The sequence below is a fragment of the Bos javanicus genome, chromosome 14 (assembly GCF_032452875.1).
Source record: "Bos javanicus breed banteng chromosome 14, ARS-OSU_banteng_1.0, whole genome shotgun sequence".
Lineage (NCBI taxonomy): Eukaryota > Metazoa > Chordata > Mammalia > Artiodactyla > Bovidae > Bos > Bos javanicus.
Genome location: NC_083881.1, coordinates 24520752 through 24539054, shown reverse-complemented (window position 1 = coordinate 24539054; position 18303 = coordinate 24520752). Strand labels below are relative to the sequence as shown.

General features: G+C 44.4%; 1 protein-coding gene across 2 annotated transcripts in view; it reads right to left on the bottom strand.

Moving 5' to 3' along the window:
* FAM110B (family with sequence similarity 110 member B) overlaps positions 1 to 18303 on the bottom strand; it is a 143491-nt gene that overhangs the window by 61838 nt on the left and 63350 nt on the right. For both annotated transcript variants that reach the window (XM_061438788.1, XM_061438789.1), the window contains one exon: positions 7554 to 7642. In XM_061438788.1, the coding sequence (XP_061294772.1) occupies positions 7554 to 7642 (89 nt within the window). The remainder of the gene's footprint in view (positions 1 to 7553; positions 7643 to 18303) is intronic.

Below are 18303 nucleotides of genomic sequence, written 5' to 3'. Positions count from 1 at the left end.
ACTTCTGGGTTGGGAAGATCCCCTGGAGAAGGGATAGGCTACCCACTCCAGTATTCTTGCCTGGAGAATTCCATGGACAGAGGAGCCTGACAGGCTACAGTCCATCGGGTTACAAAAAATTAGACACGACTGAGGGATTTTCACTTTCACTCTGACATTTATAGGTAACGTCAGAGGTAACCAGAAAGGTAACCAGAAAGAAGGGCTTCCCTGGTGACTCAGCGGCAAAGAATCCACCTGCCAATGCAGGCGATTTGGGTTTGATCTCTGGGTTGGGAAGATCCGCTGGAGGAGGAAATGGCAACCCTCTCCTGTATTATTGCCTGGAAAATCCCATGGACAGGGGAGCCGGCAGGTTAGGGTCCATGGGGTGGCAAAAGAGTCAGATATGACTTAGTGACTAAACAACAACAACCAGAAAGAAACAGGATTTTGGAGCAGGAAGTAACAAGAAGAAAACAGGGCTTCAGAATTTTCTGCTTACTAAGTGGACTGGTCTGAGAGCAAAGACTAAGGCAAGCTGACAAGCAAATGGCAAAGTTAGGAATGGAGCTGTTTGGTGACAAAGAGATGACAATACCAATGCTCGGGACACAGGGAGGCAAGGTTTGATGCCTCTGTGTGCACATGGGGTAAAGAACCATGAGTTCTGTTGGTCCAGAGGAGGGTCCTTCCACTGACTGTCCTAGTCAAAGCTGCTTCTCTTTGACAAAGGATGTTGCTGAGCCCAGCTCTAAGTCTGTCTTTCGGAGCATCAGGCCCATGAGACTCAAGTAAAAGCAAGAGATCCAACATCTTAGGCTCGGATGAACCTACAAGAGTAAGTCTGTCCAAACACCCAAAAAAGACCAGGTGCAAGAAAGAATTTCACCTCCTCTGCCAAATAGGAGGAAGTCCCCAAAGAAGAAACTCAGATTAGGAGGATTTTCAGGTTTTCTGTTTTATCTGTGAACCCAGTACCTAACAAAATAACAGAAATGAATATCTAACTACATCTTTTTTTTTTAATTTTTAAGCTTTACATAATTGTATTAGTTTTGCCAAATATCAAAATGAATCCGCCACAGGTATACATGTGTTCCCCATCCTGAACCCTCCTCCCTCCTCCCTCCCCATACCATCCCTCTGGGTCGTCCCAGTGCACTAGCCCCAAGCATCCAGTATCATGCATCGAACCTGGACTGGCATCTCGTTTCATACATGATATTTTACATGTTTCAATGCCATTCTCCCAAATCTTCCCACCCTCTCCCTCTCCCATAGAGTCCATAAGACTGTTCTATACATCAGTGTCTCTTTTGCTGTCTCGTACATAGGGTTATTGTTACCATCTTTCTAAATTCCATATATACGCGTTAGTATACTGTATTGGTGTTTTTCCTTCTGGCTTACTTCACTCTGTATAATAGGCTCCAGTTTCATCCACCTCATTAGAACTGATTCAAATGTTTTCTTTTTAATGGCTGAGTAATACTCCATTGTGTATATGTACCATAGCTTTCTTATCCATTTAAATTTAGTTTTTAATTGGAGGAAAATTACTTTACAGTGTTGTGTTGTTTTCTGCTGTACAGCAATGTGATTGAGACATAATTATACATATGTATCCCCTCCCTGTTAAGCTTCCCTCCCCTCCCCCTACCCCACACCTCTAGGCCATCAGAGTGGCAGGCTGGGCTCCCTGTATTATATAGCAACTACCTTTATCCTAGGTGTCTTACTTATGTTTTGGCTACTATATATATAATATGTATATATTATATATATATCAAATGCCATAGACTGGGTGGCTTATGAACAACAAATGTTTATTTCCCATAGTTGTGGAGGCTGGACATCCAGGATCATGGGGCCAGCATGGTTGTGTTCCGGTGGGGATCTCTTCTTGGCTGCAGCCTCCCCACTGTGTCCTCACATGGCAGAAGTGGTGGGGCTTCTCCTTGGAGCGTTCTCTGTAGAGGGCACTAATCTCATTCAGGAGGGCCCCACCCTCAGGACTCCAGCACTGCCTGGAGGCTCCAGCTCCTAACACCATCACAGGAGCCACCCAGAGTTCAGCGTAGGAATCTGGGGAGGGACACACACCCACTGAGACCACAGCATTGGGCTACTGAAGAGAGACCAGCGTGGAGAGGATACTCCAGTGCTCAAGGATCACACAGTCCTGAGCAGTGTCATGTGGTTTTGAATGTCAGTATTCAAAACACACAAATGCTTTCTCAATCACAGTGATGCAGCAGACACCCAGCAGGCTGGAGAACAGACCAGACAGGAGGGTCTGATCACTCTGAAGGTGTCTTCCTCTCTCTCTCATGCACCTGCTCTGATGCCCTCTTTATCACTTGACTTTTTGGCCTCTTCCCTTTTGTTATTCATTGAGAACTTGGCCTGGTTTCCAGCATGTATGCTCAGTCATTCAGTAATCTCTGACCCTTTTGTAACCCCATGGAATGTAGCCCATGCCAGGGTCCTTTGTCCATGGAATTTTTCAGGTAAGAATACTGAAGTGGGTTGCCATTTCCTACTCCAGGGGATCTTCTCAATCCAGGGATTGAACCTGCATCTTCTGCACTGCAGGTGAATTCTTTACCACTGAGCCTCCAGGGAAGCCTCTGGCTTCTAAGGTCTCATAATATTCCACCAGGCAGCTGTGTTCTCTGGAAACTTTCCCACCCCTTTCCCCATAGCCCAATTTTCCTCAACCAATCTTCCCATTCCATTTATGACTCTATCAGTAAGCAATGATATTCAGTTCTGGGGTCTGACAAAAGAGTCAAGGTGGACCTGGGTGTTATACCCAGCGTGTGTCTGGTCACATGGTCACCCTCTGTATGAGGTTAACCTCTTTGATTCTTGTGCCATTGTCTAAACCACAAAGACTAATCTACAGGACATGTGAAGACTGCAGGGGGGCTGTGACCCCCGCTCCAGAGTAGGCCTTCCATAGACAACAGCCTTAACTTTTCTGCTACTCCTTGCAGAAAAAAACTACATTGACAATGAACTGACTTACAATGTAACAGACATTAATAATGAACAACAAACTATACACACAGCAACCTACAGAATATGTCTTTCATTTAAGAAAAGAGCATTTTAAGTATGCCAAATCACTTAATTGGTAATTTAATAATTTAAATTGCAATCAATAGTGGCTTCTTGAATTTCATAATAAATGTGTGCTGCTGCTGCTAAGTTGCTTCAGTCATTTCTGACTCTGTGCGACCCCACAGACAGCAGCCCACCAGGCTCCCCCTTCCCTGGGATTCTCCAGGCAAGAACACTGGAGTGGGTTGCCATTTTCTTCTCCAATGCATGAAAGTGAAAAGTGAAAGTGAAGTCGCTCAGTCGTGTCTGACTCTTTGTGACCCCATGGACTGCAGCCCACCAAGCTCCTCCGTCCATGGGATTTTCCAGGCAAGAGTACTGGAGTGGGGTGCCATTGCCTTCTCCGAAATGTGTGCTAAATCCTCACAAATAGAGGATTTTTTAATAAACTTTATATATATAAACTTTATAAATAAAGTTTATATAAATAAACTTTATTTATTTATATATATATTTTTAAGATTTTTTTATGTGGACCATTTTTAAAGTAGTTATTGAATTTGTTACCATATTGCTCCTGTTTTATGTTTTTTATTTTGGCCACAAGGCATGGGGGATCTTAGCTCCCTGACCAGGGATGGAACTTGCACCCACTGCATTGGAAGGTGACGTCTCAAGCACTGGGCCACCAGGGAAGTCCTAGAGTTTTATTTTGGAGAGGGGAATATCCCTATTTCTATTCTTCCAAAAGTCTATACAATTTTTATGAGAGGAATAAAACAACTGAAATCCCAGCTGCTATTTCCAGAGGTTCTCCCCATCTCCCTCTTCTTTTCTAAAAGGCAGTGAGCCAGGTCAGGTTCTTGTTGGTGGCCGGCTCTCCCTGGCCCCAGTAGACCTGCTCAAGGTCAGCCTTGCCAGTTTCAAGGAGCCACCCGACAGGCCTGGTGTAACCTGAGCTTGGTCGGAGTCACTCGCCTGGCAGAGAGCTGATGTGGGAAAAGGCAGAAGTCAGAGATGAGGGAATGAAAGGTAGATGAGTCATGGACAAGAACTAGATTCCTTTCTGCAGATGACCAGCTTCGTGAGACACTGAGATGGAGAAGAAGCGATGTGGAAAGCTAGCAGGTATGCCCGGTCAGGGCCATTTAACACACAAACAAGCGTGCAAGGTTGTTTCTGCTGCCAGCAATCTCAAGTCCCCAGCATTCATGCTCTAAAGGAACGAAACTCCATCCCGAGAGGTTTTGAAAAAGGTGACTTTCTGGGAGAAGACTGACTTTATCAATTACTTAAGTTTGATTAAGATAACAAGCAACTACAACCAAAGGGAACATTATAACTTACTTCCTGAAATTCAATCACATGAATAATGCACAAAGGTTGGTGGCTGTGTGTCCCCAGAAAAGTGACTCACATACACATTACACAGGAGCACTGAGCTTCTAGGCTGAAAACACTCAACAGTTTGACCCAAAGAACATGATAAGGTCATTTTATGCCTGCCTTTTCTCTTTTAGTTTCCTTAAAGAAGGGACCACTTTCAAAAAAAAAAAAAAAGACCCATCTTGTACTTTTAAAACGTAATAATCTTAAATGAACCCATCGAGGAGTGGTGAGAAATGTTAATGACAATAATAATACATATTCTTCATAAGGTGACTTATTTGGCACTTGTAAACTCAGAAAAGAACAAAGTTTTAACAAACTTTACAAGTGAAAATAGCCTAAAACAACTGAAAACATTTGTACAATAACACAGAAACTATGCTTTTCATAGCAATCTCTAGAGTACTTTTTGTCTGTTTCTAGCTTAGCTAAGAGAAAACTGATACAAAAACAATTTAAAGTAACTAGCACACAATGGGAGAAGGCAATGGCACCCCACTCCAGTACTCTTGCCTGGAAAATCCCACGGATGGAGGAGCCTGGTGGGCTGCAGTCCATGGGGTCGTGAAGAGTCAGACACGACCGAGCGACTTCACTTTCACTTTTCACTTTCATGCATTGGAGAAGGAAATAGCAACCCACTCCAGTGTTCTTGCCTGGAGAATCCCAGGGACGGGGGAGCCTGGTCGGCTGCCTTCTATGGGGTCGCACAGAGTCAGACACGACTGAAGCGACTTAGCAGCAGCAGCAGCAACACACAATGACTTGGCATTATTTGAGAATTAGACACAGGGGCCCAGAGCCAGAGCTTACAACCTGGCGACACTGTGTTAATGACTGACAGGGTTGACTCCTTTCTCATCTCCCCAATGTAAGATCTGGCCAAACAGTAATACTGACAAAGCTAAAGACAATGATGTCTGTGAAGGTAACTCACTATCTCCTCCAGGCAGCCTATCCAGGAGGCAGGAAGAATGGCCCTACTCTTCCAGGCCTACACTTGCCCTGACACTTCCCGTGGCTGCCATGTGACCTTCCCCAAATCCTTAGGAGTGTGTCTGTATTCTTACTTGTGATGTAGGTAACTGAGGCTTGAGGTGAAAGCCACTGGCAGGGCCGGTAAGCGGAGGAGCTGTTACACCTGTGTCTACTCCGCCTCCCATGCCCAGTACTTTCCTGGTTACTGTGCATGTGTGTTCAGTCGTGTCTGACTCTTTGCAACTCTATGGACTGCAGCCCTCCAGGCTCCTCCATGGGATTCTCCAGGCAAGAATACTAAAGGGTACGGCCATTTCCTCCTCCAGGGGATCTTCCGACCCAGGGATCAAATCCACATCTCTTCTGTCTCCTGCACTGGCAGGCAGGTTGTTTACCACTTGCGTCACCTGGGCGGCCAATTCCCTTACTCTCAGGAGCCAGCTGTTGGGTGGAGGGGAGAGGGATGGTACAGGGAATCATAAGAGGGATGAAGACGCCCCTTGTTGCTGGGGACTTGTCCTGCTTTTAGCACTTGAAAGTCTCATATTCCAGAAAACTCTGCACTTGAGTGCAAATCAAGAGGGGTGGGTTCCTAGAACAAGTGGAGTTGGGAAGACTGGCTCTGTTGGAGGCAACCTCCATAAAACCCACCTGTGAGCAGGTGCCTTTCTATGACCTGGGGGCTGGGAACAGGAGACACTGAGTTTCCTCCAGCCAAAAGGAGCCCAAGGCTTTCATGTCAGAGTTTCTCACATCTGGGATAAGGTGACATGGTGATAACATTGATGGATTTCAGGGTAGATCACTGATACGTGTTGTTGGCTTTTTCTTGAATCTCTCTTTCCACACATTGTAGAATTCCACTAGGCAGGAGCTGATTCTTATCTGTCAGCCTGAGTTAGATGCTGAGACTGCTGGAGGCCAACACCATCTACCCAATAAAGTTCTGCATGATGCAATAATAAACAACTATAAAGTGCGTGGTATGCTGTCCAGGTAAAAAGGTGTGTTACATATGAATGCTGGCAAAGAGGCTGGAGGAAGGCTGGCAATGAAACCAAAGCACGTGGTCACTCGGAGACATGGACACCAAGGCTCAAACTTAGTGATTTCATAAGGGTTGCTTTCACCACCTGTCAGGTCCCTGCAGACCTGTGTTAACCAGAGAGCTGCCTCTCTTTCCTAAATATCCCCAACCTCATTTGGTGACGCTGGGATCTCAGTCCCTCTGTCAAAGCGGAGGAAGCCCCTAGACACTGACCTCTGCTCAGCCACTTCCTCAGCTCCGTCATGAGAAGATGTGTCTGGATACAGGAAGCTTCCACGCTCACCATCAGGAAGGAATCTGGTAGTGGTGTGGACGTGGGACAAAGCACCCAGCAATGTCCTTTATGTTGTTGTGTTATTCTTCAGTTGCTCAGTCATGTCTGACTCTGCAACCCAATGGACTGCAGCACGCCAGGCTTCCCTGTCCTTCACCATCTCCTGGAGCTTTCTCAAACTCATGTCCATTGAGTCAGTGACGCCATCCAACCATCTCATCCTCTGCCGCCCTCTTCTCCTTTTGGTTTCAGTCTTTCCCAGGATGGACACAAACATTCCATCCTCCAATACCTGCCCCACCCTCTCGGCCTGTCCCCTGGGTGGCATCGAGGTTCTGCCCTCTAGACGTGACTTCCTGTGGGAGGCTGTCCCACAGAGATCTCTGTGTCCCAAACCCCAGGGTACTTGCTACTAGCCCCACAGCATTAGGCCAGCCAGAAAGCAGCACCTCATTCCCCAAGTACATAGTGCTTCTCACTGTTCATTCATTTCATTTTGTCTTCAAATTCATGTACTTCCAGATATGAGGGAGATTACTAGTAACTATTAATATGACACAGCCCTTAAAAGACTGTAACTGCCAGAAGACATGTCAACAACAACATGGAAACCCCTGGGAAAGGAAGTCATCATTACTCTTATCAATATTTTTGGTCCTGCAGGACCTCAATAGCAGAATGCCTTTTTTTTTTTTTTGCCAGATAGCAAAGTATCTGAAACCTCTGTCTCTCTGTCTTAGTGCCATACTGACATGGGTTTCAGAGAGAATCAATATCTTCTGCTCAGAATGGATCAAAACAAAGCAGTTGACTTACCTGAGAGGGGAATAAGTGTTTGCCCAGTTGCAGGCAGGAATCGCAGGGAATCCTTGCTCCCTTCAAGTACTCTCCACTGCACGAAATAGCTAAAAATAGAGGCAAAAAAGAGACGGCTATTGCTTTTCTATTTGACAAAAATAAGCAGGCTATTAACTGTACACAATAACAGAAAACGACAATTCTTTTAAAACTTGGTCAATAACCTTGAAAGAAAACAATAACAAACAGGGAGGTAAACCTAACTGCGCTAGTTCTTCTATAACCATTTCATTTACAAGCTCAGTGTTCTTGCTTTGACAACTTTTGCAAGGACATATTTAACCACAGACAGCAAGTATAAAGGTGGTGGTGGTTGTTGTTTAGTCCCTAAGTCGTGTCCAGCTCTTTGCAACCCCGTGGACTGTAGCCCGCCAGTCTCCTCTGTCCATGGGATTCTCCAGGCAAGAATATAGAGTGGGTTGCCATTTTCTTCTTCAGGGGATCTTCCCAGACCAGAGATCAAACACACATCTCCTGCACTGGCAGGTGGATTCTTTACCACTGAGCCACCAGGGAAGCCCCGAAAATCTGTCTAAATTCCATCAAATGTAAAAGGAGAGCAGAAGGCCTTAATCATAGTAAGGTCAAACAGAAGTGTTATATTCCAAGCCCAGGTTTTACGGGCTTCTCTTTAATGACCACATACAAAATAAATGATTGAAGTATATAAAAGAGCTAATTAAACAAATAAAAGAACCAACAGGCATCCAATAGCAGATGATGACTCCGGCAATGCAGGCAGTTTCAAAAGCTATCCCTGAATTACTAAGAGCACAACAGTTAGGAAGGTATTTTGAGATTCCTTTAAGAAGCATTTCTATTTCTTTATTTTCTAAAAGATTTTTTTCATGTGGACTATTTTTAAAGTCTTTATTGAGTTTGTTACAATATTGCTTGTTTTTTATGTTTTGTTTTTTTGGCCATAAGGCATATGGTATCTGAGCTAACTGACCAGGGATCGAACCCACACCCCCTCCATTGTAAGGCAAAGTCTTAACCACTGGACCACCACAGAACTCCCAAGGATGCATTTTTAAATTACTGGATATATTAAAACTTTTTTTTAGAATCCCACATGATATAAATCTATCAAAATAAAAATACTTTCATGCAACAATCTAGTGTGCATTCTGAGAAGCAAAAATAGGAGGAAGAAAAGACATGATACTTTCTATTTATGACATTTATTACAGACCACAAATAAGACCACAAGTGATACTGAGTGCACACATGCGTGCTGAGTTGCTTCAGTCGAGTCTGACTCTTTGCAACCCTATGGACCACAGCCTACCAGGCTCCTCTGTCCATGAGATTTCGTAGGCAAGAATACTGGAGTGGGTTGCCACGCCCTCCTTCAGAGAATCTTCCCAACCCAGGGATCGAACCCACATCTCTTTTGTCTCCTGTATCTGCAGGCAGGTTCTTTACCATTAGTGCCAACTGGGAAGCCCCTAGAAGAGGCCTAATGTCTCCAAAATCATTTTCACAGCCCAGGCAGGTTTTGGAGTGTCAACCCTGCAATATAATGCCAGACTCCCTTCAGTGCTTTTTTTAAAAAAAAAAAAATTTATTTATTTAATTTAGCTGTGTTGGGTCTTGGTGGCTCTGTGGCACGTGGCATCCGAGTTCCCCAACCAGGGACTGAATCCAAGTCCTGTGCATTGCAAGACACAGTCTCAACCCTAGGACCACCAGGGAAGTCCCTCCCTCAGTGCTTCTGATACCAGAGTTGCCCAGGGAACCAGCCAGAAAGCCACCTGCAGGTACAACTCTGCAGCTCTTCACGGTGTCGACTGACCATTCCTCCTTTCTTTCCACTAGAACTTTCAGACCCTGTTCACCTCAGCTTCTTTGTGGAACATCAAGTTTTACATGGAAGGACTTTTCACTTTTAATCTGATTATCATTTTTCCTACTGTGATTATAAAACTCTAAAAGAAAAAGTTACAAAGCATCACTTATATAAGATAATGCTTTACTTTTAATTACTATATGTTTTATACTCTAGTTCATGCTCACAGACCTATTTTTGGTAGGTCAGAAATGTCATTCATCAATAAAGAGCTATAGAATTATAAGAACAAAATGTTCAAGTGCCTCAGACACTAATTTTTACTTCTTTATCTCAGAAATACATAGATTTCCCTTCTTGTAGTTAAAAAAACTTAAGATGTGATTCATCTGAAGATAAAAGTGCAGATTTTGTTACTTTGCAACAACACAAATAACAATTTATTTGGTGCTATCAGAATAGAAAAATGCCCCTTTAGTGTATGTTAAAAGATCTTCTAGGATATCATAGTAAATCACTACACAATATTCACACACTGTTATATTAATGTTTACATCTTTAATAAGTTCCTTCTAGACACAGCAAGTCTCAGGATCCAAGCCTGAGAGTCAGCATCAGCCAGAACCACCTCCCTTGGCTTCCTGTGATGCAGAGCCTAACGAGATGCTCGCAGGGAGGTTCACAGGGAGTACGTTGGGCAACAATAATTTACTTTTAAGACAGTCAACTTCTTAGAATGCTCTAAGGCCAAGGTAATTTAGGAAGTGTTTTATGAGATTCAGAGAAGGAAAGGGGAGAGACAAGGATGGGATCACATCAATTAATTCCTCCCCAAGTGTCGGTCCAAGTCCGTCTGTGGGTAGGAGGTTACTTTCCACATCTGCACAGGGAGCAGGTCAGGCAAAAATGAAGAGGCAGGCGAGGAAGAGCAAAGCCAGGAACTGGACCATGCCCTCTGCCCCCTCTACGCAACCTGGTGAGATGTGACCAGGGGTGTGGTTTCCATTATCGGGGCGTCCGAAGAGGAAGTCAGAGCTGGCTGCAGGGGGACTCCTCCGCTGACCATCTCACCAGACACAGTATCTCAAAACTGAGATGCCAGATGACAAGGAACCGCATCCAACTTATTACAGACAACACCCTATCACCACAAACGACAAACTTTCCCAATATTCCTTGTTCTTTTTTACAAACCATTATGTGGGAGAAAGAGTATGCCCCAGGAAAGGATTAGGGAGGGAATTTGCAGGGGCTGGGAGGTATGGGTGGGGAGGAAACCACAGTTAGTATTCTGAAGTTGTCCTCCACCAAAGAACACACTGAACGCCTTGAGCCAGATTACAGCTTCAATTCAAAGCAATTATTTTAACCAGATTCTTAAATGGCAATGTCTGGCTTTTCAGGAGTAGGGAGATAATTCTTGACGGCTTTCAGATACCAGCAGGGTTCTCCACCGATCCTAGACGCATGGTGGCAGTCAGCCAGCCGTGTGACTGGTGACTCAATACACAAGTTTCTGTGGTCTCCACCGTCTGATACAGTGAGGACATCAATTTTTAAGTCTGGGGGCTAAACAGTGGCAAGGGGGCTCTTTCCCAGTAAAATAGAACTCCACAGAGTAGCTGTACTCTAGATACGCTGAAAAGCAAACACTTGGAGTGCATTTGCTTGCGTTTCTTTAAGCTCAGCCTTGGCTGTTTAAATATTTCCTCCTTCCCAATGCAACATCTTTATTACAGAATTCAAGATTATTTACTGTTTGATTTGCAAAATCATCCAGGCAACCACAAACAGAAATTTTTAAATGTTGTCAAACATCAAAGTGGCAAGAACCCCACCTTCTGTGATGTCAACTCCCCATAACAACATCCCTGTTAAACAAAGCCTGAGTCAAAAATTCTGTCTGGCACAGGGCAAATACACACCTTGCAGTGTCTCTGGAAGAATGGGATATGCAAACATCCTCTACAAGAAAGAGGCTTCATGAAAACTACAGAAGGGGAAACAAAGAGAACCCATCCAAAATGAAGGCTGCACAGATCTTTGAAGAAACAATAGAGGTTACTTCTGAAGCTGAGACCCTGCGCTGACACCAGGAGGGCCACGGCTCTGTCCTAATTAAAGTGTGATTCTCCGAACTCTCCTCCAGGGCTCATTATTCAGGAGAGTCCGGACCCGTGCAAAAAAAGTCGCCCGGGTACCAAAACGCACCTCCAGAGACACCTAAATGGATGCAGCGTCGAGCTCCCCCAAACAGCAGAGAAACCAGTAAGATTTGCTCCCCAGCACTTGCACTCTAGCATCCAGGTAAAAACAAGATTCCCGCACGAAGAAGCTGGTTGTTTACCAGTTCAGCCTTCTCCGGGAGAGCATATTTGAGACGGAACGCTGGAGGGGTGCGTGATATTAACAAAAGCAAGATCAAATTAAGCAGATGACATGATGAGCACGCTTCATTTCATGCATGGCCGTGTTTTGCAGGCGAGATAAAGATGCAAAGTAATTACCATGAGCTGAAACTTTTTCCCTGAGCCCTTTCAGCAGCCGGTGACTGCCCTGCTCTCACAACAAAGACGACCGCCTTCTCCTGGGTGCCCGATTCCTCCTGTAACGTTACCAGCTAAGCACCTCGGCCGTGGCCAGGACGCAGCGGAGTATTTCTGTATCCGTGTCTCCAATGCAGCATAAAGAGTTCTGTGGAAACCTATCAAACCGGCGAGCAGCACGGCTGGCAACCAATGAGGAGCGGCTGGGGCGGAATCCGGCACATGCTCTCTGAGGCTCAGCTGTCACCAGCGTTTAGCAGGCTGCTAATCTAATTATAGCTAGTTTGCTAGCACAGAGCGACCAGAGCCAAGCTCAGGAGCAAATTAAATTTTAATAAATGAAACCCTGCAGACAAAATCATCTTGATTCCTGTCACTGTGAGGATTGATGGGTCACCTTATAAACCAGAAGTGGTTTTTAAAGTGCATTCTTGTTTTTCTTCCAATCTAGAGAAACAAAGAGTGGTTAAATCAATGTATGGTATGACCAGCTTCCTTCAACTTAACAGATTCCAGAGAATATGAAAAAGAATGTGTATATATATAGGTATAACTGAATCGCTTTGCTGTACAGTAGAAATTAACATGACACGGTAAATCAACTATACTTCAACAAAATAAATTAAAACTTACATTCCAAACAATATGAAAAAGAAGATGTATATTTATGTATAACAACCACTTTGGTACAGTTGAAATTAACATGACACTGTAAATCAACTATACTTCAATAAAATAAAATTTAAAAATAAACTTAACAGATTCCAAAGGATATGAAAAATTAAGTGTATATTTATGTACAACTGAATCTCTTTGCTATACAGTAGAAATTAACACAACCTTGCAAATCAACTGTAAGTGTGTTAAGTCACTCAGTCATGTATGACTCTCTGCGGCCCCATGGACTGCAGCCCGCTAGGCTCCTCTGTCCATGGGATTCTCCAGGCAAGAATGCTGGAGTGGATAGCCATTCTCTTCTCCAGGGGATCTTCCTGACCCAGGGATTGAACCCTGGTCTCCTGCATTGCAGGCAGATTCTTGACCATCTGAGCCATACTTCAGTGAAATAAATTAAAAAAAAATAAACACAGATTTTAGCACGGAGGAATAAATAATAAATTCAGTAGTACGACAATATTAGTGGTAGTGGTATAAAATTGGAGTTTTTATTTACCTTGATAAGCAATTTGCCACTTATTTGTCCTAAAGTGCTAACTAGTCTCTCAATATAGCTTGAAATACCATGTAAATTCCCACCCATCCTGAGAATGTACTAATCAAGGTGTCAAAAATCATCAATTTGACTACAGTGATGAATAATAATTCAGAAGCACAAGATATGGAAAAGGGGGACCAGAAGTCACTGTAAAATAAAAAATTAAAGAAATCTGCCCACAGCACAATTTCTTGGTAAAAATAGCTTCAGAAACTGAATCTCGTGAGAGGCATAGGAGAAATGCATGGTTTCCAACAACCAGGCTATTGGGATCCGCTATTCCCTGCTGTGTGACATGGGGCAAGTGACTGGATGTCTCTGAGTCTCAGAGGCAATAGCGGGAAGTATCTTCAGCATCATTGCTGGGAGCTGTGAGCACTCAGCGCTCAGCGTGGACATTGCACAGAGCAAGTTATAAATTAAGCTGTTATTCATAGCAGCTATCTTTTCACAACACCACGGTGTCTCCCTCCTTTCCTGGTACCAGACTACTCTAAAAAGAAGTATCTAAACTTCTCCAGGGCACAGCTTTGTCAGAAATACCATTTAGAAATAATCAATGGGAACAGAATCTAGAAAGATGGTACTGATGAAACGATTTGCAGGGCAGTAACGGAGACAAAGACACAGAGAACAGACTACAGACATGGTGGGGGGAGGAAGGAGAGGGTGGGACGAATGGCGAGAGTAGCATGGAAGCATATACACTACCGTATGTAAAATAGATAGCCAGCGGAAGTTTGCTGTATGCCTTGGGGAACTCAAACCAAGGCTCTGTAACAATCTAGAGGGGTGGGAAAGGGTAGGGGGTGGGAGGGAGGTTTAAGAGAGGGGACATATGTATACCTGTGTATAATTCATGTTGATGTATGGCAGAAACCAAAGCAATATTGTAAAGCAATTATCTTTCAATTAAAAATAAATTTAAAAAAGAAGTAATCAATGGTGACAAGCCAAGAGCAGACTTGATAGCAGACAGAACCATTACTGGTATTCACTGTACTAACAAACATTATTTCCCCTACTTCTTTTTGGATATGTACTATTCACTAACCTCAGCTGACTCTATATGAACCAATCTCAAAAGGAATTGTCGGGAAATGAGGGTTTATAATTTCATTTTGTGAATGATTTGTAATATAGATTAAATGCTATTATAAATCTGAAAAGGGCTTCATTGGTGGCTGAGATGGTAAGAAATCTGCCTGCAATGCAGAAGACCTGGGTTCAATCCCTGGGTGGGGAAGATCCCCAGGAGAAGGGAATGGCAATCCACTCCAGTATTCCTGCTTAGAGAATCCTATGGACAGAGGAGGCTCGTGGGCCTCCATGAAGTCACAAAGTTGGATATGACTGAATGACTAGCCACATACATCTGAAAAAGTATTTTCAATGGAATATAAGTTGAGGTTTGTAATGAAGAGACTGATTAAATTTTAAATGACACATTTATGTGAAAAGGGCTCACAGCGGAGAGGTTAGCTAGTCAAATGCAACTTTTATCCTTGTATCTATTTATTTATTTGTTTTCCCTTCAAGTCATTTTTTTCTTCCAATATGTTCCTCAAAATTAACAGTCTTCAATCATATTAATCAAATCTCTTAAAACTTCTTTTTTGTAACTCCCCTAAATCGGTATATGTTCTACCAATCCAAGTTCCAATCCAATGATAACATGCAAACTTCTCATTTCTGTAACTTTGCTGTGTTTTGGTTTTTCTTTGAAAACTTTTACAAAACACTGACATGCTCCACCTGCCTTTAGCACATGCATAATGTTTGTGAGGTGTAGCAGTAGTACGTGTGTGCTCAGTCATGTCTGACTCATTGTGACCCCTTGGACTGTAGCCCGCCAGTCTCCTCTGTCCATGGGATTTCCCAGGTAAGAATACTGGAGTGGGTTGCCATTTCCTTCTCCAGGGGATCTTCCCGATCCAGTGATCCAACCTGCTTTTCTTACATCTTCTGCGTTGTTAGGCGGGTTCTTTACCACTAGCGCCACCTGGCATTATGATTTGCTGTGAGGAACCAAATCCTCCCAGAGATTAATTAGTAGCTGTGGGGGAAAAAAATTACTATGGGGCATCCTTCATCCTTCCCTCTTTGGGTACCACAAACTGTATGAGAATAATCCAAGGGAAGGAATACCATGGCCCATAAATGTCAGAGCAAAGCACAGAGACTCCTGGTCTATATATCAAAGAGTGAAAAACTGTGGAAATGTAGATATAGACACCAACCGTGAGAAAATATGACAGCCACAAATTTCTTTAAATGACTGTCCCAGGTGCTACTTTGCAGCAGCGCCTGCGTGGATTATCAAAGTGCCATCATCATTATCAGGAGCTAAAACTCCAAGAGGAATTGGCTTCAGTGATTTGGCCTAAGGCACAGATCCCTGGAGGCTGCCAGCATCCAGCCTGGTACCACTCGCAGGCATTCATCTGGGAATGCCAACAGCTCTGCCTTCCTCTTCATGGAACAGACTGCTGGCTCAAAAAGGGGCACTTTTAAAAAGCTGTTCGATTAATTTGTCTCATGCCTGTTTGGTGTAAGACATTAAACACACTTTGTAAGAGAAAGAAGCAATAATCCCTTCTTAGGTCTTATCTTTCAACACTGAGAGCCCATATATTAGTTCTAAACTGGGTAACAATTAATTGCCGATCATTCTTTCTTTAATTTTTGGCTGTGCTGGGTCGTCGCTGCTGCGTGAGGACTTTTCTCTAGATGCGGCGAGCAGGGTCTGCTCTCTAGCCGTGGGGCACAGGCTTCTCACTGCGGTGGCTTCTCTTGTTGGGGCACACAGGCACCAGGGCCCTTGGGCTTTAGCAGTTGTGGTGCATGGTGCGTGTTGCTCTGTGGCATGTGGGATCTTCCCAGACCACGAGTCAAACCTGGGTCCCCTGCAGTGGCAGGCAGATTCTTAACCAGTGGACCACCAGGGAAGCCCTGCTGATCATTCTTATTAGCACTCTTCTGGGGGAACCTAGAGCATTTTCTTCCAATGGTCCTCATTTCCTAGGACTGGTGAAATGAGATGAAATAGCAGGGAGCAAGGAGACATAAGGACTCAGGAAGGAGTCCTGCAAGGAGGCCAGTTCTGGAGATACTGACACGAGGCTTGCTTTGCCTGGGCGGTAGCTGTCACCACATTAAGGTACAGAAGCCCTGGGTACCCCCGTACAAAGATCTGAAACACACTGCACCGTCTCTATGCTGACGATCTAGGGCAGCTCATAGCTGCCTGGGGAGGGACTTCCTAGGACCCACCGGCCTGGCATGGTGGACGGCATGAGTCAGCGATGCCTGACCACAGTGCCAAGATGGTGGGTGGTCTCCCAGGGACCCCCTCCCCATTTCCTGGGGCCTGTCTGCCGTATCCCCCTAGTACAGATTTACATGGTCCCAACCTCTCGGGCCATTTGTCACTCCAGACCGCCCAGTAGGCCACAGAGGGCAGTACTCTGGACTTTGAAATGGCTTTATCACAGGTCAGTTTTTCACTGGATCAGCCCAGGGATGCCTGTTTCCCTGAGAGTGAGCCTGCTTCTCAGGCCTCAGAGTAAGGGATCACGTGGTGGAAGAAGAATAAAAAAGCTTTTATGTGGAGGCCCACGTGCATTTGCGTGTGCTTCAGTTGTGTCCAACACTTTGCGACCCCATGGACTATAGCCCGCCAGGCTCCTCTGTCCATGCAATTCTCCAGGCAAGAATACTGGAGGGGGTTGCCATGTCCTCCTCCAAGGGACCTTCTCAACCCAAAGATCGAACCTGTGTCCCTTCTGTCTCCTACATCGCCAGGCGGTCTTGACCACTAGTGCCACCTGGGAAGCCCTTAAGTGTAGGACTAATCCTCAAAAAGATTTGTTAGTTACTCAGTCGTGTCCAATTCTTTGGGATCCTTTGGACTGTAGCCTGCCAGGCTCCTCAGTCCTGGGATTCCCCAGGCAAGAATACTGGAGTAGGTTGCCATTCTCTTCTCCAGGGGAACTTCCCAACCCAGGCATTGAATCCAGGTCTCCCACATTGCAGGCAGATTCTTTACCATCTGAGCCACCAGGGAAGCCCTCAAAAGACTTACACACACATAATTCACATCTGCTGTGTCTCATTCATTCCTTCTGGCCTCTAGCACCTGGGGCCAGCGTGTGGAAGGCCCGAGTGCCAACAGCTTGGTGATTCCATTTTGCTCCTCTTTTCACTAAAACCATGTCAAAGCTATGGTTTATCCAGTAGTCATGTATGGATGTGAGAGTTGGAACATCAAGAAGGCTTAGCACCAAAGAACTGATGCTTTCAAACTGTGGTGCTGGAGAAGACTCTAAGAGTCCTATGGACAGCAAGGAAATCAAACCAGTCACCTAAAGGAAATCAACCCTGAATATTCATTGGAAGGACTGACGCTTGAAGCTGAACCTCCAATACTTTGGTCACTTGATGCAAAGAGCTGACCCACTGGAACAGACCCTGATGCTGGGAAAGACTGAGGACAAGAGAAGGGAACGACAGAGAATGAGATGGTTGGATGGCATCACTGACTCAATGGACATGAGTTTGAGCAAACACCAGAGACAGTGAAGGACAGGGAGGCCTGGTGTGCCGCAATCCATCAGGTCACAAGAGTAGGACATGCCTTAGAACCTAAACAACAGCAACAACATGGTTGGTCCTACACATACACAAAATGAATTATTAATTTTAATCCATGGATATATAATTAGATATTATTAAAATCTGATATAAAATAATTATTATAATCTAATACTTAGATGGGAAAGAAATGGCAACCCACTCCAGTATTCTTGCCTGGAGAATCCCATGGACAGAGGAGCCTGGCGGGCTACAGTCCATGGGGTCACAAAAGAGTCGGACATGACTTAGTGACTACATAACAACAAACAATAATTAGATATAATAATAATACTTAGACATTATTATCTAATAAGAGCTATGAATTAGGTGGCAGAAGTTGTCTTGAGCTTAAAAGCTTCCCTTCCATTCTCAGATCATACCAAGTTTCCTGAACTCCACCAGGCATTTTTAGGTTTCGAATGTGTTTTCCTCATTGATAATCTCCATCCTCCCAAAAGGACCCAAGATTAGACTCCCTCTACTGACCATGGGATAATTCCTACAAAACCTTCAATTACA